The sequence below is a fragment of the Nannobrachium achirus genome, assembly GCF_963921795.1.
Source record: "Nannobrachium achirus genome assembly, chromosome: 1".
Taxonomy (NCBI): domain Eukaryota; kingdom Metazoa; phylum Chordata; class Actinopteri; order Myctophiformes; family Myctophidae; genus Nannobrachium; species Nannobrachium achirus.
The window spans coordinates 53,786,341-53,807,682 of record NC_137810.1 but is presented as its reverse complement, the minus strand read 5'-3'; the positions used below and the strand labels follow the sequence as shown (position 1 = coordinate 53,807,682).

At 44.2% G+C, this 21,342-nt stretch overlaps 1 protein-coding gene across 1 annotated transcript in view; it reads left to right on the top strand.

Annotated features, from left to right (window-relative positions):
* The window catches only part of fgf22 (fibroblast growth factor 22), a gene marked incomplete at both ends in the record, with an annotated part of 68,132 nt that extends 65,752 nt beyond the window's left edge, over positions 1–2,380 (top strand). Inside the window, 2 exons of the mRNA XM_080737266.1 lie at positions 452–555; positions 2,186–2,380. Of these exons, the coding sequence (XP_080593392.1) occupies positions 452–555; positions 2,186–2,380 (299 nt within the window). The remainder of the gene's footprint in view (positions 1–451; positions 556–2,185) is intronic.
* Positions 2,381–21,342: the final 18,962 nt, after the last annotated feature.

Here is a 21,342-nt window from a genome sequence, read left to right as displayed (position 1 = left end):
TCTCTAGTTTACATATAATGTTTGTTACATGATGTCAAACCCTATGGCTGAGTATCCATTATATGCACTGCTTTATGGCACCACCCTCTTTCTTGACATGAACAAAATCGGAGCGCTTGTTCTCACTGTTTTTAATTGTTTAGAACTCGGCTTCTGACGGCCAGCTCACAAAGGGAGATCTCTTAAATGGGCCATTGCGTGTGTGTGTGTGTGTGTGTGTGTGTGTGTGTGTGTGTGTGTGTGTAGTGTGTGTGTTTTCCTCTCTTGTCTTGGGGATAAAAAAGCTCTGGCTCCCCAGAGCATATGGTCGTCTGGTATCCTAATCGCTAATGATAGAGTGGCTTTTGATGGGGGAAATCCCACAGCTAGATGTTTCTAACACAGACCCCTGTCCAACCCCCCCCCCCCCCCCCCCCCCCCCCCTTCTTTTTCCCCTCTTCTTCTTTTTCAGGTCTGATGGAAATCCGATCTGTCAGTGTGGGAGTTGTCGCCATCAAATCTGTCAGCACTGGGCTGTACTTAGCCATGTCCAAGAAAGGCACACTCTTTGGATCGGTGGGTATAGCAGTACCTGGCAACATTGTTTCTGGCGGTCAAGATGGGAGGCTTGGTGGGTGGGTGGGGGGCGATAATATATGCATAGGGAAAGGGGTGTCACACACCAAATTCTGGGCCCTGGGTACAAGGATTCACTGCGTTATTTTTGTGCTTTAACTATTGAAAAATAGCAGATGTACAAGCTCACAGCGCGGCACCGAGTGCCGCACTGCGATCTTGTAGATCTGCTATTTTAAAGAAATCGTGAAAATTTGAGAGGGTCTTTGAAAGTTTTTTTTGAAAAACCTATGTTTCTATGTCAGTGGTGCTCAAATATTTTCATGTGAAGGACCCCCAAAATGATATGTATTTGGCCACAGACCCCCCATCTCAAAATATTTAGTTCCAGGGACCCGCCAGAAGCAAAATTTTAGTTACAAATGTTCGCTTAAAAAGTACATAATATTCAAATATTTGCACACATTTTCACAACTTTTCAAAAATAGTAGATCTACAAGTTCGCAGCGCAGCACTCGGTGCCGCGCTGTGAGCTTGTATATCTGCTATTTTTTAATAGCTAAAGTATAAAATAGTTAAGGCCCCTCCACCTTGGGCCCTAGTAACTCAGTCCCACTCCCCCCCCCCCCCCCCCCCTTGTGACGCCCCTGCATAGGGGTCCCAAATGATTCTCTACCACACTTGCTTGACTGTAGAAATGAGGGGAAAACCTCAAGAATCTCCTGTCGGGGAGTCCAGAGAAAGGTCAGAGTGGTAATATCAATCATGCCTGTACACCTGGGCCAGGGGCTGATGATACCTGCAGGCTGGGATCGCATGCGATGCTTGAGGAGGCTTGTTCCACTGTCAAAATAGATAGCGGAGACAAGGAGCCTGATCTACGATGACAAAGAGCCAGCTGGGCTCCTCTGGAGGCCTTTGCGTGCCGTCTGCCAGTTGTTGTGCACATAGCTGGCTCTTCCAAAGTAACTCCCTCTCTCTTTGTGAGAAATCAGACACACACACCCTTTACACTGACAGGGCCTGAGGTGTGTGGTGTCTAGCACATGTTTTTTAATCTGGGACAGGTAGAAATCAGGGACTGGCAATCAGTCAGCGAGCGGCGATAAGGTGAGTGGCAGTCACTTCAACCCCACCACATCATAAACAGGACAGATACAGCCCAGCCCTTCACTCAAGCTCTGAATCCTCCCTTAATGACAAATAAGCAGGTGGATCCCGCCACGCTCACGTTATCGTGATGCTAGCCGAGTGAAGGCAGCACAATAGCAATCTGTGGTAGGGAATGCACCCGGACCCCTTATCAAAACCATATCTTTCCAGACACACACTGACTTAACTGATAAGAGGTGGTAACCCACCCATAAGAAAGTGGATTTGTTTGACTATCTGATTACAGCCACAGATAAGCGTGTATCTGGGAATAGATCTGGTCAGACATGGATTTAAAAACAGCATAGTAAAGGAGATGTTGATTAAAAAAGCTCAGCAGGTTATATTGAGTTGATTCGGGCTCTGAATGCTTTCCAAAGACAACATTCTGTATTTGTATAACGGAAAACGAAAGCCATGGCGGGGACCCACTACTCTTGACCTTTGTGCGTCCTGTGTCTCTTCTTCACCCCCACAGGTGAAGTACAACCCCAACTGCAAGTTCAAAGAACGCATCGAGGAGAACGGCTACAACACGTACGCCTCCCTGCGATGGAAGCACGGCGGGCGGCAGATGTTTGTTTCGCTGAACGGCCGAGGGAAGCCGCGGCGAGGGCACAAAGCCCGGAGGAGACACCCGTCCACTCACTTCCTGCCCATGCTCCCTTCCTAGCTGTCCGGCCGTCATGAACTCGGACCCACAATCGGGCTGCAGGCTCTGCACCTCAACCAGAGTGTTGCTCTAGTCATCATGGCGACTATCATATCATTTTAAATATTCCATCCTCCTCGTCTCATATTACTGTATGTGCATTCAAATGAGGTTTGAAATACCTGTTTTACGAGGTCACAACAGTCCAGTAGGGGTTGTCTAATATGTACGTTTAAGTTATTTTCTGTTTTCCAGTGTAAGGCCCGACAAATGCTATCCATTGCTGTACAGCTAACCTATATTATCCTCCAATGCTTCTGTACTTAAATGCAATGATTCTGTTATAGCAAGCCTGTAATTGAAGTTTAAGCTCACCTGATTGGATGTGATGACTTTACAACATGATTCCCACCCACCCCGTTTCCTTTGGCCTCTACTGACCACAATGGGCCTACTTCATCCGTGTGGCCTCACCGGGCTGTAAGACAGACAACAGAGAAGGGAGACTGGACGGTAAACATCAATGTTGGGACATTGGTGTGTCAAGTAGCTTATTGTAGATGCACAGTTTAATAATGAAAGGAATCGTTCGGGAGAGGACTTGAAGTGTTACTTGTCAATCTGAAAGGATATCTGTCATTATAAAAAAAAAAGATACAGGTTTGACTCTTGTGTCTTTACCGGCATTTGGGATATAGTGCTTTCATCGATGGATAAGAGACAATGATCAGCAGGCAAATGAACTTTGAACAGACGACACAGACATTATGCTAACTCCAGTACACTGACTGATGCATCGTTCTTGTCACGGTAGAAGTATCCATGTATGACAGGAACTCAACAAGGACATTTCTAACTACTGGGGACATGTGTGCCGGATCTTCTGAAATGCATTTTGTGAGCTTAGGTCAGTGTGTTCCTTTCGATCTGCTTCATACCATCCCAACAACGCATAACCACTTTGAAGTCAATAGTAGAGAAAACATGAAAGGATACTCATCAAGACTCTCATTATTGGTCCAGACTTATAATAGATTTGGATCATTCTATCCATTTTAGATACTGTTTAGGTGAAGAATACATCGCATAGCAACCAGCAACTATAAATCAGTTATTTCCACGCGTATACAGTAGTACCTGGTTATTACATAACATGTATATGTCAAGTCTAACAAGTCTTTCTCAACAACAAAAACTGTTGCAAATAGAACATTTAATATATTTAAACTTTTTGTACTGTATAGCTGTTTGTCTGTCTATTATTATTGTTTACTTTTTGCGTTGGATCATACTGTAGTCCCGTTGTAAAAACAAGGAGAAAAAAAAAAAAAGGAAAATGAAACTGTATTCAAGACCATATCCATATCGTATGTTACTGCATTGGGAAATCGGTATACCTCTTCAATCATGTATTTACAACATTGTTGACTTGTTGGCCAGTGATAGTAAGTTGCAAGTATATGGCCAAAAATCTCAAATCTTTCAGTCCTTTTGGAAAAACAAAATCCAAAAACAAAAGAAACACAGGAAAGTAAAATTATTTGAGTGCCTTGGTCCATGCTCGGTTTGGTGAACTTCAATAAAAATGTGCATAAATCACGATTATGTGACTGACGACTCCCTCGTGCTCAGTATTTTAACACTGGCGTTTCGCCGTCAAAGTCATGAATTGCAATAACACAGTGTTCTTCCACTCCTGTGCGTCTCATGGCCGCTGATCATAAAGGCTTTGGTAACATCTCCATCAGAGCTCGACCACATAATCCCCCCCTCTTCATCATAGTCTTGACAAAACTCACAGCAGGAGAGGGGGTTGATGAGGAGGACCTCCCCTGTCTGCTGAAAGGTCTGTGGTTATGAGGTCTCCGATGCAGCATCATGGTCATTTACACACACTGGCCCTCAGGCAGCATGGGAGGCCATTCAGGCCTTTCAGCGAGGCAGAAAGGAGGGCTGGGGATGAATAGTGTCTGTTTGGGGTGGATAAAGGCCAACCTTTTCAGCCTGTCATAATGTGAGATTGCCGTGATGGGGTACATGTCTGGTCAGAAGAACGGCTCGAAGTCGCACTGTAGTTTCTACCCCAGAGGTCTGGGTCTGGAAACACAGACACATCAGATCAGTGTGGGGGGTCTGGGGAGGCTGTTGCCATGCAAATTCCTTTTTATTTAGCCGTGCAACTCTGGAATGACATATGAGGAGTGAGATGAGAGTTAATGTATCGTCTATGCCAGGTTCCAAAAGTTATTTTTTTTTCAGGATTCAAATTCAAAAATAGCTAAAGTAGCAGATCTACAAGCTCGAAACACGTTGCTTCACGCCACGTTTTGAGCTTGTGGATCTGCTACGTTTGATACTTACATGTATGTGTGACGCTGTATAGTGTGATCAAGTAGGATCAAAACGTTAGAATATAGAGATAAGGGTCCGAAATATATTCACTGTCGGGCAAAAACCTTGTATCTCGTATCTTGTACCTTGTAAACGTTTTTTGTCTCCACCAGCCGAAGGCATAGGGGAGAGTATGTGTTTTACATAAGTCGGCCCAAAGGTGGCTCTATAAAAGGCTGATGTGAAAAATGCAGGGAAAGGGTTTTTCCTTGGCCTCTAGGGAGTGCGCTTACAAAGTTTGAAACTGATCGGTTGAATTATAGGTAAAACCACAAATCGGCCTGTTATAGCGCCACCATGAGGCTGATTTTAAAAAAAATTGCATTTCTTCCTCGGCCTAGCGGGAACGTGTGTGTGCGATTTCATGTTAATTGCACTTTGCGTTTGTGATTTGAGGCATTTGGTTCAAAACGGCTCAATCCTACAAACTTTGGCAGTATCTCGACAGTCATGTGATCGACATGGATCTGTCCGATTTTGCATATTCCATCCTGATTGGCTAAGATTGGCTTCCAAAGTGTACGTCCGTGTGTGTGTCCTCGCAGTTTGTTACCACCTAATCACAGTCGCCGTTGGCCCGGTCGCTGCCAAAATGAGCACACACACTCCCTGGATGCCAATTCAGAACCTCTGACCCACATTTTTCAAATGGGCCTGTTTTAGCGCCACCATGAGGCCGATGTTTGCAAAGCACATTTCTGTACACTACTCTTACAGATTTTGTCCAAAAATCCTACAAATCGGTAGGCAGTATCTCGACAGTCATGTGATCGACATGGATCTGTCCGATTTTGCATATTCCATCCTGATTGGCTAAGATTGCCTTCCAAAGTTTGTAGGATTGAGCCGTTTTGAACCAAATGCCTCAAATCACAAACGCAAAGTGCAATTATCATGAAATCGCACACACACGTTCCCGCTAGGCCGAGGAAGAAATGCCACTTTTTTTTAAAAATCAGCCTCATGGTGGCGCTATAACATGCCGATTTGTGGTTTTACCTATAACTCAACCAATCAGTTTCAAACTTTGTAAGCGCACTCCCTAGCGCCACCTTTGGGCCGACTTATGTAAAAGACATTTTTGGAAATTACTCCTTCAGATTTTCTCCAAAAATAACACAAATCAGTACACAGTATCTCTATAGTCATGTGATCAAGTCTGATCCGTCTGATATTTCATATTCCATCCTGATTGCTAATATTTGCAGGATTGCTCCGTTTTTTAACAAAATAACTCAAATCATCAACGCAGCTTGCGATTACCGTGAAATTTGCCACACATATTTCCACTGTCAAGGAACAAATGCTACCCTTTTCACATTGGCCTATTATACAGTAGCACCACCACGACGCCTGGCCTGGTGGAGACCTGTGCTCGTTTAATATGGGATTTTGACAGCTTGCCTCTTCTGGTTTGGACCTGAAGGGCGGGGAGGGCAAATGCAAGTAGAGTGTAGGCCTGTCCTCTAAAAATCGACGAATCGACGCGTCTTTTTAAGCCCCCGGAATCGACGCCAATTGTTTGAGTCGAGCCGTCAAAAATATATAATTTTATCACACCAGTATACTGTGGTGCGGTATGAGAGCGCTGGACTGTGACTGTCATGTAATTCTTATTGAGTCCATACTTCCTACTACTTGTAAACTAGACTTAAAAATAACATCAGTTCACGTGACTTGAAAGTTGCCTTGATCATATAACAGGGAGCTCTTATTTTGAAGTTAACCGCTTGGAAAGGAAATGCGTCGACGTGTTGTTATTCTACTTGAGAGCTGGCCAAAGAAGCAGCAGAGCCAGCGCGATGCGCTTTCACTTTCACTGCCGTGGGTGTGTGGTGGTTGGACTCAGGCTGAGGAATAGCGACGGGCGAACTGTTTTCTTTTTATTATCTCGCACCAGATCGGCAACATAAATCTTTTGACAGCAGCGGTGCTCTGAGAAAATACAACTTGTGGAAATAATACACGACATGCTGTCAAAGAGATGCATTATTCTCTCCTCCGTTGTTCTACTCTGCTCCACAATTCACAATTACGCACGGCAAATTACGCACGGCTGGACGCAATCTTATCGTCATTAATGTCCAGTGTCCACCGCTATCATGTCTCAATATGCACGGTAGTTCATGGATCTAATTCACTTTAAAGGCTTAAAACATATTGCTGTTTTATTGTATTACGTTGACGTGGTTTAAAAGCTTAAAGCACCACTTTTTTTCCCTTTTTTTTACATAAACGATTCGTCGACGCGTCAGATTAACCCCCGTGACTCAAATCGACTTGATAAATCCTGCGTCGAGGACAGCCCTAGTAGAGTGCCGTCGCTGACATCAGCGACGGCAGCAAATCAGTGAGAACCGGTGGAAAGCTTTTAACCTCCGCCTTCCCAAAAACAGAGAAAGACACAATGGTCAGAAATGGGACTTTGTGAGGATAGAAAATAGGAAAAGTGAAAATTCATGGTGTATCACCTTTAAACCCCCCCCCCCCCCCTATGAAGAACATTCATGGGGGTCCCGCAGTGAATCCTTGTACCCAGGGCCCAGGATTTGGTTCCGACACCCCTGCGCTCACTCACACACCCTTCATACACCTGCAGTCTCCTTGGCAGTAGGAGCGAGATCATTTAGCGACCTACAACCGGGTCGCGACGTGGTCGGTAGTTTTCAGCGACCGGGTCGCTAAATCGAGCGACCGGGTCGCTAAATCACCGACCGCGCCGCTAAATCGACCGACCCGGTCGCTAAATCTACCGACCTGCCTGCAGTTTTAGGTCGGTAGATTTAGCGACCCAGTCGGAAGATTTTGCGCCCCAGTCGGTCGATTTAGCGACCCGGTCGCTCGCTTTAGCGACGCGGTCGGTGATTTAGCGACGCGGTCGGTGATTTAGCGACCCGGTCGGGAGGTTGCGTGGCAGGTTAGCCTAACTGAGGTAACGGTCGGGAGGTTGCGTGGCAGGTTAGCCTAACTGAGGTAAGGTTACTGAGGTTAGGTTTAGGGTTAGGGTTAGTAGGTCGGTGGAAGCGACCACCGGTCGGTGGATTTACCTACCCGGTCGCTGGATTAGCGTCCCAGTCGGTGGAATTAGCGTCCCGGTCGATGGAATTAGCGTCCCAGTCGGTCGATTTAGCGACCCGGTCGCTCGCTTTAGTGCCGCGGTCGGTGATTTAGCGACCCGGTCGCTCCATTTAGCGACCCGGTCGCTCGCTTTAGTGCCGCGGTCGGTGATTTAGCGACCCGGTCGCTCCATTTAGCGACCCGGTCGCTCGATTTTGCGACCCGGTCGCTGAAAACTACCGACCACGTCGCGACCCGGTTGTAGGTCGCTAAATGATCTCGCCCTCTCTCCTCCTTGGTCTCTGCACGGCCAACCCCGGTGTTCTTATCCGCCCACGCACCACTCAACTGTCTCTAATTGGTTCATTAACACCCACTGAGCCTCGTTAGGGAGGCCATGACAAACCAATTATCCTCTCACCTTCTGGAAATATGGCTCCAGTTTAGTTAGGGCTGGGAAAATAATGTTGGATGCATTTTGATTATGATCTGATTTACGACACTAATCTCATTACAAAAAAACCTATAATAGAGGGTATGCGCATGCATGAAGTGAATGGCGAATCGAGTGGCAAAGTGAGTGGCAAATTGAGCTGAACGTTGTTTAACATTGTTTAATGCAATCAGATAGGACTTTTCTTTTTGGATGTATGGGCTGTCAAGGCCAGAAATAGAGTTTTGTCACTCCGTAGGCGATCCCGCATAACTTCCGGGTTTGATGATGATGTCACACGCATACCCTCTATAATAAATAAAGCTGCAATGTTATTGATATCTTGGGGGAATCAGGTGATTACACTGAGGATGGAAAACATAACGTATTTTAATAGTCAAGGGGGTTTCTGCTGCTGTGAGGCACACAACGTTAAATTGAGTCAACTAATACATTTCATTAAAAACTTTGAAGAGAACAAAGTAGCAGTCAGATTACCATCAGTGGCGTCAGTTCAGCAAAAGCTAGGGTATGGCAAAGATGGGAGTCCTCATGGAAAAGAGGCATTACATTTTGTACAACACGGTTGGTTCTATTGTGAAAATAGCCGATCTACATGCTCACAACGCCTCGCAGCGGCTATTTTCACGATGTCTGAAAAAATATATAGTTTTGTCAGTTTTTTACCCAGGTTTCTACGGTTTCTTGGGCTATATATGGCCGCCTGGAATGGTTGTTCAAGTGCAGCTAAACTTGGCATGTTAGTAATTGTGCCACAATTAACAATAAAAAATGCATTACACCTGTGCAGCTGACCTGCGGAACGTGGGAATATACCATTCTGTCAAGATGGAAAGAATAAAAGCGTGGAGAATATAATTATAATACCTTGTTAAAGTGACCATTGCATTGTAGTTATTTTAATGTAATTTAACATAACCAGCACAGACAAAGAGATATTCATGGATTTATATTTAAAAGTAACTTTTATTCTCCCCCCTTGACCCAGGGTATGGCAGCTGCATACCACTGCCATACCCAATTGACGCCCCTGATTACCATGTTAGTTTTAAACATTGAAACACAGCCGATACACACTCAAACCCTGGTACAGTAGTGGTCTATACAGGCAGCTGGCTGGGCCACAGCTGGGGGGGTGATGACGATGATCGATCACCATGCATGCTGGTGGCCGTCGCGGTAACGCTCGTTGACGAGGACGCAGATAGTGACGATGGTTCATGTAATTAATGCCATGCATTAATTGGGTGAATTTGGCGAGAATTTAGCCCCCCCATCCAAACACCTCTGTTAGACAGCTGTGTTCAATTACAACACAACAGCCGTTATTACTGTACATCACACATGACCGGGGCTCTTTGCTGATCTAGGCAGGGCCTGTGTATAAATAATAAAATACATTTGAAATAAAGCTAAGGTGACTAAAACCAGTAAGACTCCCTAATCGGGAGATAAGCGACCGTCAGGTCGGATGTATACAACATGGGACAGATCCATGTGTTGATGACATGAGTGTAGACATAACTGTGTATCGCTTTGCGTGATTTTAGGGCAAAATGTGTAGGAACAGTGTCCAAAAATCAGCCTCATGGTGGCGCTAGAAGAGGGGCATGTGAGAAATGAGTGGGTGGAGGTTGTGGTTTGGGAGCCAAGGAGTGTGTGTGCAAAGTTTGGCATGGATAGGGACGTGACGTGACGTGATGTGACGTGACTGACAGAATACGGACAGACAGACATACTGATAGCCGGTAGAGGTTTTGATAGTAACTGCGACCCGACAGCCGCAACTAAATACATTGACAATGTCTTTAAACAAATAAAAACTAGACAAAGTGGGAGGGAATAGTGGAGAAGAGATCCAGTAGAACCAAAAGACAAGTCATTTTATGTGTGGTTGCGCTGAGCACACACACTCCCTGGATGCCAATTCAGAACCTCTGCCCCACATTTTTCAAATGGGCCTGTTCTAGCGCCACCAGGAGGCCAATTTGTGCAAAACTACCTTTTGGCCAGTACTCCTACAGATTTTGTCCAAAAATCATGCAAATCGGTAAACAGTATCCCTACAGTCATGTGATCGACATGGATCTGTCTGATAGTCCATATTCCATCCTGATTGGCTGAGATTGGCTTTCAAAGTTTGTAAGATTGGTCAGTTTTGAACAAAATGCCTCAAATCACGAACACAGCGTGGAATATTTGTGAAATTGTGCAGGCACATTCCCACTAGGCCAAGGAAGAAATGCCACTTCAAACTTTTCAAATCAGCCTCATGGTGGCGATATGGCCGCCTTGCCTGGTGGAGACCTGTGCTCTGACGAGCACTGCTTCTAGTTATTATTTTTATTTGTATTTATTTTTTCAAATAGCTGATCTACAAGATCCAAACGGGCCTTGACTCATACACTATACACACTGCAAGATCTTTTCCCCTGGATTCCATAAAACTGTGAAAAGTGATGACTGATGACTAAACCATAGTTTTGTCGGGACATTTTTAAGCCCAAGGAATGTTTTTCATACAAAACAAATGCTTGCAATGGATTCAGAATAATTAAAAACCCCTAGTTTGACCCCTCACATGCTACTTAAAGCAGATATTTAGGGGGGTAATCTTTTAATGAGACAAACTTTCAGCGGGCCTTTGAAGAGAACATTGTGACACTTATTATACTGAATACTGAAGCACAGTGCACCAGTGGTATGCGTGTATATCAGACAGACATACATTCTGTATTTGATTAGTAGAATATTAGCCTCAGGATTAGCCTTTAATTTTAACATCACTATGATTTATCACTTTTTTCCACTTCCTCATTTAGTCAAAGTGGACAGCAGCAGGAGTCATGTCCCCTGCCGCGTCCATTCCAGACGCCGGAGGACCCGGTGAGATATGTCGGGGGCACAGAATGTCCGCGTTAGGCGGGACTAGTAGAATATAGACACCAGGCAATATTTGTCAAAGTAGCAGTCAGATTACCACCATGTTAGTTTAAAACATTGAAACACAGCCGATACACACTCAAACCCTGGTACAGTAGTGGTCTGTACAGGCAGCTGGCTGGGCCACAGCTGGGGCGGTGATGACGATGATCGATCACCATGCATGCCGGCGGCCGTCGCGGTGTCGCTCGTTGACGAGGACGCTGATAGTGACGATGGTTCATGTGAGGTGAATTAGGTGAATTTAGCGAGAATTTAGCCCCCCCATCCAAACACCTCTGTTAGACAGCTGTGTTCAATTACAACACAACACCCGTCACTACATCACACATTGCTGATCTAGGCAGGCCCTGTGTATAAATAATAAAATACATTTGAAACTAGAAGCAGTGCTCTTCCGGGCACAGGTCTCCACCAGGCCAGGCGTCCTGGTGGTGCTACTGTATAATAGGCCAATGTAAAAAGGGTGGCATATGTTCTTCACCTTAGACCTTTCATGGCAATCGGACACTGCATGCATGATGTGTTCCAAAAATGTGTTTTGCTAAAGTCTACCTGCTGGTGGCGCTATAACAGGCCAATGTGAAAAGGGTAGCATTTGTTCCTTGACATAGTGGAAATATGTGTGGCAAATTTCACGGTAATATATCGCAAGCTGCGTTGATGATTTGAGGCATTTTGTTCAAAAACGGAGCAATCCTGCAAACTTTGGAAGCTAATATTAGCCAATCAGGATGGGATATGAAATATCAGACGGATCAGACTTGATCACATGACTATAGAGATACTGTGTACTGATTTGTGTTATTTTTGGAGAAAATCTGAAGGAGTAATATCCAAAAATGTGTTTTACATAAGTCGGCCCAAAGGTGGCGCTATAAAAGGCTGATGTGAAAAATGCAGGGAAAGGGTTTTTCCTTGGCTTCTAGGGAATGTGCTACAAAGTTTGAAACTGATCGGTTGAGTTATAGGTAAAACCACAAATCGGCCTGTTATAGCGCCACCATGAGGCTGATTTAAAAAATGTAAGTGGCATTTCTTCCTCGGCCTAGCACGAACGTGTGTGTGCGATTTCATGATAATTGCACTTTGCGTTTGTGATTTGAGGCATTTGGTTCAAAACGGCTCAATCCTACAAACTTTGGAAGCCAATTTGAAAAATGTGGGTCAGAGCTTCTGAATTGGCATCCAGGGAGTGTGTGTGCTCATTTTGGCAGCGACCGGGCCAACGGCGACTGAGATTAGGTGGTAACAAACTGCGAGGACACACACACGGACGCACACTTTGGAAAACAATCTTAGCTAAATCAGGATGGAATATGCAAAATCGGACAGATCCATGTCGATCACATGACTGTCGAGATACTGCCTACCATTTGTAGGATTTTTGAAAAAAAGAGGTCGCAAGTCACCCTGAGGTGTCTTACTAGTTGTCTCCACCAGCCGAAGGCAGGGAGAGACTATGTTTTCGCGTCCGTCCGTCCGTCCGTCCGTCCGTCCGTCCATGTGTCCGTCCGTCCGTCCGTCCGTCCGTCCGTCCATGTGTGTGTGTGTGTGTCCGTCCACAAAGTTTGTTACCAGCTAATCTCCGGAGGTGTTGGCCTGGTCGCTGCCAAACTGCGCACACACACTCCCTGGATGCCAATTCAGAACCTCTGCCCCACATTTTTCACATGGGCCTGTTCTAGCGCCACCAGGAGGCTAATTTGTGCAAAACTACCTTTTGGCCAGTACTCCTACAGATTTTGTCCAAAAATCATACAAATCGGTAGATAGCATCTCTACAGTCATGTGATCGACATGGATCTGTCTGATTGTCCATATTCCATCCTGATTGGCTGAGGTTGGTTTTCAAAGTTTGTAAGATTGGTCAGTTTTGAACAAAATGCCTCAAATCACAAACACAGCGTGGAATTATTGTGAAATTGTGCACGCACATTCCCACTAGGCCGAGGAAGAAATGCCACATCAAACTTTTCAAATCAGCCTCATGGTGGCGCTATAACAGGCTGCCTGGCCTGGTGGAGACCTGTGCTCGGAAGAGCACTGCTTCTAGTTTATTTATTTTTTTTGTAAATGAAAGCCCTACTTCATCATACAAAAGTGTCACACACAACTAGTGAAAATAGCAGATCTACTTGTAGATCCTCTATTGTTATTATTTTAAATAGTTTTTAAAATTATAAATACAAAACGAACAGTTTTGGACATACAAGGTTTCCACCCGACAACGATGATATGCATGTATGTATGTATACAGTAATATGTATGAATGTGCGTGCGTTTAGCTGAACGGCATACAAATTCAGAAGGTGCAGTACATTTCAGTTCAGCATGTGTTTCACAACACGACTGTTCGTCCAGCTGAGCCTATAGACACTCTGAAACATGAAAATGTTCTGCCTACAGTACAGTATATTCCCTTGCTCTGTCACAGTCCTCCGCCCCTTCTCTTCTTCTACGTCTCATCTTTTCCTCTCACAGTGCAAGAATCTCTCCTTTCTTCTTGGCCTAAAGGTGAGGCAGTCTGTTTATGCCAGTTCCTGGGACACAAAATGGGAGCCTGTAATTATCATTGTTCCACCACTGTCCTGTCAGTGTGCTCGCCAGCGAAACAAGAGGATCCCTCTTGTTGTCTTTGGCAGTCCTGATCAAAAGCTGCAGCCTTTGATCAAGTAGCAAAGAGAAGAACCCCAAACACTGTTCAAAATCACGCTGGAATGTTCGTTCCAAGGATAGTATGATGAGAATGGAAGAAGTGGGCAATCCTCAATTCCTCTGCAATGACCTGTTGATGTCACAACCTGCAGGTGCTGCTTTTGAAACCTGGTCTGTGCCCGTGATCAGGTGGGGTGCAACGGGTGACGTAAGGAAAAGCAGTCATGCAATGTTTTTGTTGCTAAAATATCAAATTATAGGATAGTTAATGACCTAGATTCCTAGAATAATGCATAATATGTTGTGTCTTCATGTTTTCAAAAGGCCTTTTCAGTGGTTAGACAATTATTTTAATAAATTTCGATTTGATTTGAATGATTATCTCAATGCACAATGTCACTTGGCTCATTGTACAGCATCTCATCTAATGTTGACAGAACCTTATTAACACATCATCCTTATAGTTCTAAATGTATTACATGCACAACCCAAATTTCACCCCCAAAATAAAAAAAAACTCGTACATATTTTCCTAGGTTCCTCCGCTGCAAATTAATGTTGAAGCATAAGCATACAACAACAAAACATAATGATCGAAGCCCATTTTAAGGGGCCTTGGCCAAAACCTACAGGGGCACAAGTCATGCTGCTTCAGCGACAACAGCCCAGAGCCTCTGGAACCTTTGAAACCCTGTGTGGTCATTTTCTCTCACAGCGGCTGAAAAGAGCTGCGGTGGGTGGGAAAGAAAGAAAGAATAAAAAAAAGAGCCCTCACCACTCATAATACCAATCTGATGTATGTAGACGAAAATGGGAGGAACGGGAGGGGTGCGGGGGAGCTGCGTTGGGGGACCAAGGCACAATTTTAAAGCGCTTATTGAATTGCGATTACAGCCTCTGAGACTAATTGTGGCTGTTGTGTGTCCCTTGGTGGCCTAGGGGGCTCTGGAGTGGCCCTGTATGCTCTTACTCAGTGGGGTTTTCAAACCGAGTGGCCCTGAAAGAGAAGAGGACCACCGTAGATCAATGGCAAACCCTTCACTCTTTCACGGGCCCTTGCTAATCCTTCTCATTTGTCTCCCATTTGTTCAGGGGTATTCACAGCTCCCTGAATTTAGGATTAGGTCTTGTTTTGTTACAAAAACAGTCCAAAATGTAATGGTGAATAGATGGACCTGGGAGCAGACGATGGATGAGTGTGTGTGTACGCGAGGGTTCATGACTGTGTGTGTGTGTGTGCACTTGTGCGTGGGTGTGTGTGTGTGTGTGTGTGTGTGTGTGTGTGTGTGTGTGTGTGTGTGTGTGTGCGTGCGTACGTGCGTGTGTGTGTGTGTTTGTGTGTGTGTGTGTGTCTACTACAAATATCATGGAAATGCATAGGCAATTGCTTTCAACGTAACACCCCTACAGTATATCAGGCATAGGTGACACATTTCTAAACTATTTTTGAAAATGTTTTGAATAGGGCTCAAGTGTTTCATGTCTCGTCGCACCAACGATGGCTATCCAAAACCAAAGGATAGTAATCAAAGAGATGCAAAAGATATACTTCCTTTATAACAACAGCCGTCCATAAAAGCTCCAACATTCTCTTGGACTCTCGCTTTTGTCCCAACATTGCTCTATCTGGATCTGGATCTACTGTATCTGAGTCTTGGCAGCACCTCAGCAGAGACATCAAGACTGATGGGCTACTCATCACTGAGTGGATTAGTGTGCATGTCTGAAGCCACTGGCTGGACATTAGACGGGGCTACTGAGCGGCACACGCGCCACGTTACCCCCAAAGCCCTGTCCTGCCACGCCACAGGTATGTGGCGCTGACCGGCCGAACCCTGTGTCGGGCATTCCCTGCATGCCTGCAACAGGGTCACACACAAGGCCAGGACGGGACCAGAGTTGAAAGAGAGGGAGGGCGGAAACTTGTTTGTTTGCTATATTCTAAGCACAGCAGGGGAGTACAAGAACAATAATTTGATGGGTTTGGGGGACGTTGATGGTTAGAACAGGGAAGAGGGGGAGCTACACTCTGCACTACTACCCCTAAAGGCTGCTCCTTACACTCAACTGGACCAAATTGGTTTGAACAGACTAACATTTTCACTGCTTTTTATGAGTGGAGCTAAATATGAAACAAATTGAATATTTTGGCAAGAGGATGGCACTACATGAAAGGTCATCAGATTGCTCAATGTTTAGGGTGCGCTACCTCCGGAAAACATGCACTCAGCCAATTTGATATGCATATCAGATAAGATAATCTCATATGCAAGTGGAAATTCTGGGACACGGTTCGTGTTAGGGGAAAGGTCATGAGTTCCCCCAAAAATCAGTTTATCCTCCTGGGATTATGTAGTACAGTGGTTCCCAAACTTTCCAGGTCGAAACCCAAAAGAGAGATTAGAGAAGACATAACTTTGCCCGGGAAGCCAAGCTAGTGAAAATAGCAGATCTACAAGCGCACACAACGCGTCAAAAAATAAAAGGATATTTCAAAAGTAAAATATGTCCATCTTTTGAAATATATATATTATATTTTGTAGGAAAGGAAAATTGGATTGTTACTCGAGTCGTGACCCATAAAAATCGGTCCGTGACCCACAAATGGGTCCCGAGTCCCGACCCAGTGTTTGGGAACCAGTGTAGTACAATATAGGGGTGAGTGACGCAATAAACACGAAGATGAGCGTAGGAGCAGAAGAGAGAAAGGGGGTTTGGGGTACGAGAGGAGGCCGAGGGGGAAAATGGTCGAACAAGGGGTATAGAGACCAGCCACCCTCCACAGAGGTTGCTCAAAATGAGGCAGGGCCGGGCTACATGTTGGCCAACTTGGCCAATGTCCCAGTCAACATCATGAGGTTGTCTTTGGCCGTTGGTGATTGGAAAAGACCAAAGTCAGGGCCGCCTCATGCAAAGTCTGAGCCGTGCCAAAGCCTATCCACCCTGCCCCTTGAGCTCCGCTGTGTGTGGAGTAATTCCTCATGCCAGAGAGGCTAGACGGTCTCTGTCTTTTGTCACCGTGTTCTCCCTGTGATATGTTTTTTTTTCACAGCACACTGTGCTTCACAAGTAGCTTACACCAAGCCCCATGCTTTCACTTCAAACATCCAACAGGTGGGTGTTCTTCCGACAAAGATGTTTTTTTTTCCACGTCTACGGTTTAAATTTAGCCGTATTTTTCTTTCTTCGGAGGTTTTAAATAAAGCCGGCGAGTGTGCTTTTATTGGATTAAACCACTGCGGGTTGTATCAGACATATAAAATAACCATGACTAGAAAGTGTCAGCTTCCTCAGTCAGGGCCTGTCATCATGTTCCTCTCCGAGAGACCGGGGGAACTCAACACTGGCTGGCAGACTGAAAAGGAGGAGGTATACAACGGTTACAATCAACTTTATGGCATACTATTTTTCCGCTAACAACCTGGCAAAGAAATGTGGTGGGTAGCTCACAGGCCTTCTGAAATGAACCAGCCCTCATGATATTCAATTAATTCTAAACCCAGGAGATATATCGAGACAAGAGCTGCGGAACTAGAACATTTCAGTGACATGTACTGTAGACTAAGAGGGTGTAGCGTTCTACCCAGACAGCCTTGAGTCTGGACAAGCCATGAGGTTTAACGCCCAGATCTCAGGGGACTCATAACCAATTCCTTCTGACTCAACCATCTTGTACAGTAAGCCAAGGTCATCTGTGTGCCACAACACTCAAATATCCCACGAGCTAAAGAATTGAAAGTAGAGGCCTGCTAATATAAACTCCACTGGAGCTCTTTTAAAACTTAACGCATCAGAGGAAATATAAAATTTGACTTACATTTACAGACTCTCACAATGACAGGGCCTCTAAAGTCATACTTGTGTGCATTGACTCAATTTGTGAATCACAGAGTCCTCTAAGCCAAGGGCCTTCAACAGGGGGCTCGGGACCCCTAGGGGGTCCCCAGAGTTACTACAGGGGGTCCTCCAAATCTTTGAGTGATAGAACTTCTTTTCCTCCTTTTTTATATTAACCACTTGAACCCTTAATTGTGTCCATATTCTGAGAAATGTAGCCAAAAATAGAAGATCTACAAGCTCACAATGCCTCGTGTTGTGAGCTTGTAGATCTTCTATTTTTGGCAAATAGCTTTGGTGCATTGGGGAAAAAGAGCAGACGTAAGTATGGAGTGAAAGGTCAAGTTTATTAAGTATTGACGGTTCAAGTGGTTAAATATCTGAAAACACAAATTGACATGAATCCAACACACACTGATAATTGTGCTGTCAAACAATGAAACTATATGGAATTCATGAACAGGTGGGGGTCCCTGCTTCATCTCTCTCTCAACTAAGGGGTCCTTGGCCTGAAAACGTTGAAGAGCCCTGCTCTAAGCTCTAAGCAACTCACACTTCACATCAATTTGAGAAAATATTTACATCTATTTAATGTATTCACTGTTCAAGACGATATTAAGAACAGGTTTGCAAAACAATCTCTGTACTCTTGATGAGGTTTACAGGGTGTACAGTATCTGTTTAGAGCATCTAAACACCATGCAAGACAACCCTCTCTTAGAATGGCCTATTATAAAGACGCACACATTTTAATCTACTTATTCTATACAGTGATGGAAGGGGCAATTTTTGGTATATGATAATGGAAGTTGCAGACCCACAGATCCACATAGAGATCAGATGGGGAGAACCAGTGGAGATGCTACGCCATCTCATGGTCAAAAGGCATGACAACTTTTCACAAGTAGCTCCAATCTGTCTGACTCTGGTGCTCTCTTATGGATACAATGAGGTACTACAATAAACTCAGTCATTTACAGTGGCGAAAGTAACCAAGTAGTAAGTACAAACATATACTGTATTAAAATACTGTTGTGGTAGGCAAATGTCAGAGGCAAATGTACTTTTTACAAATGTACTCTCCTACAATTATTTGAAAATGTTAGTTACTAGTAGTTACTTTGTAGATTTAGATCATTAAAACATACATTAACCAACATTAACACATTTTAAACTTTGGCTATTAAAAAACAAATTGCAATTCACAACGCATCGCAACATGGTTTGAGCTTGTAGATCTGCTATTTTTGTGTGTGTGACAAATTTGGAAAACAGCATTATGAGTACTATTACTTTTGGTACTTTAAAGTACATTTTAATGACAATACTTTTGCATTTTTACTCAAGTAAAAATTTGAATGCAATTGTAACAGTATTTCTACATAGGGCTGTCACGATTATGACATTTTACATGACGATTAATTGTCACTCAAATAGCTGCGATAACGATTTAATTGTCGCGATGCGACAGTGAGCTTGTAGATCTGCTAATTCCACCATTTTTTACTAAAAAAAAATATATATAAATATATGAACATTTTTCAACAACAACGATTATGACGATTATGAAAAATAATCGTGATTATGTCAAATAACGGCGATTAGACGATTATGTAATAATTGTGACAGCCCTAGCTATTTCTACATTGTGGATGTGGATTAGATTGCCTCTGTATGTAACATATCAGGCCTTCCTTATTTCCCTGCTTCACTAGTAGGCCTACATACTGTAACTATATAACTTATTACTTAATCATATTTTGTCTAAATCAGGCACTACAGTTGATATTTGTTGGTGGAGTAATTTATCCTATGGAACAGTATTTTCAATAGACTTTTAAGCAAATTCTCTTATTGATAGTTCAAGTTCAAGTCAGTTTAGTGTCTGTTTACACAGAAATGTGTTGTAATGTGCAACAAGTGCCAGCCTACTAGAAACAACTAAAAATAAATACATCACAATAAAAACACAGACACATACAGACTCAACACAAGACCGGCAATAAAACAAGTCCACCCGGAAATTGTCCAATTCTAAAATTCTAAAAGTTCATTCCCCTATATACGAGGATAGGTTACAGTGACAGGCTCATTACGAGTGACACTTCCTACTAAGCACTAGACGGCAAATCAAACCAATGATTGCAACATTTCTACCATCATTAAACTGAAAAGAACCACAAAGACAGCAAGCAGACTATAGTGTTGTCAAGGACAGACTTGGACTGACGGCACAAGCGAACCAACCAAGGCTTTTAGAATAAACATATTCTTTCCCATCATGGACTCCTTGATTGTGATGGAGAAACATTTCTCACAGTCCAGCTGTATCATAATAAATGGAATAAACCCGTCGAGCAGGGACTTCTTGAATGAAGAAAAGGTTATGTTATTGGACGAGGCATAATATATGGCTCAGATTTGAAGAATGAGTTGAATCAGACAAAAATACATTTTCAAAGAGACAGCTACAGGGCACACGGAAAAGGGAATCCCTTTAGTCAGACTGAGTTAGCAAGTTTGGGGAAAGTTTTGAGCTTTTTCATTTCTGCAAGACTGCAGTTGTTCTGTGAGTAGCGAGTGAGTGCAGCGTCTCAACATTAAAGCTAGTAAAACAAATCACTTGCGAAAGCATTGAACTTGAATGGATTTGTTAGACACTTTTCTAGACGTCATAACAACTGTTGCCATGCATAGAACTGTTGGTCTATGCATGGGAACACATTTAGTTTAATATGAGTTTGACTTGTTGCCTTTTCTCCCACCTGGAGAAGTGGAAATCCAACATGAGAATGATGTTTATAGATTACTACATGAGAATGTGGTTTGTAGATTACAGCCAAGCCTTGAACACCATTAGTCCCCTCCTGACTCTGTATAGATCCCAAGCTCAGAGACCAAGACTCAACCCCAACCTATGCAGCTGACTTCTGGACTTTCTGTCAGAGCAGCGCCAGGAGGTGAGGATATATAGGCTCCAACACCTGTTTCCCCCTGGCCCTCAACACAGCAGCCCCCCTGGGCCCCCAGTTGGAGCTAGCCATGCACAGGTCCGACTTAGGGCCGATGCATACCGGTACTTCACTTTTGGAGCCATTTTAATTTCGGTTCGGTTCGGGGAGTCACAGAATCTAGGCAGCACCACCTGAATTAATGTGGTACTAAAAGTGGAGTATGCTTCGGCCCTTAATAGTCAAGTTCGCTGGCAGCACTACAGTGTCATAAAAGTCTGATCACTGTTAACGATGTCGATGACACAGCCAATGAGGGAGCTGGACACAAATGGTGCCAAGAGAACAACCTGGCCCTCAACTTCGACAAGACCAAACAGCTAATCATAGATTACACCGCTCATAAAGCATTAGTTAGAAAAGGCAATGCAACAACAGAGTGAGACGGATAAGTGAGGATTTCCCCTGAATGATATGCTTTTGTGATATAGCGATTCTCTGCCCTTTTATCAGCCCTTCACCCTGGGTGAGTGGGTAAGATGTTGACAGCTTCCTTACAGGGGCGTCACAAGGGGGGGAAAAGTGGGGCTGAGTTACTAAGGCCCATGGTGCGACAACCCTGCTTCCGTATCATCCCAAGGGATAATTTGGCAGCTGCCAAATCAGCCTAACTTGGCCTGGGTGAAGAATTA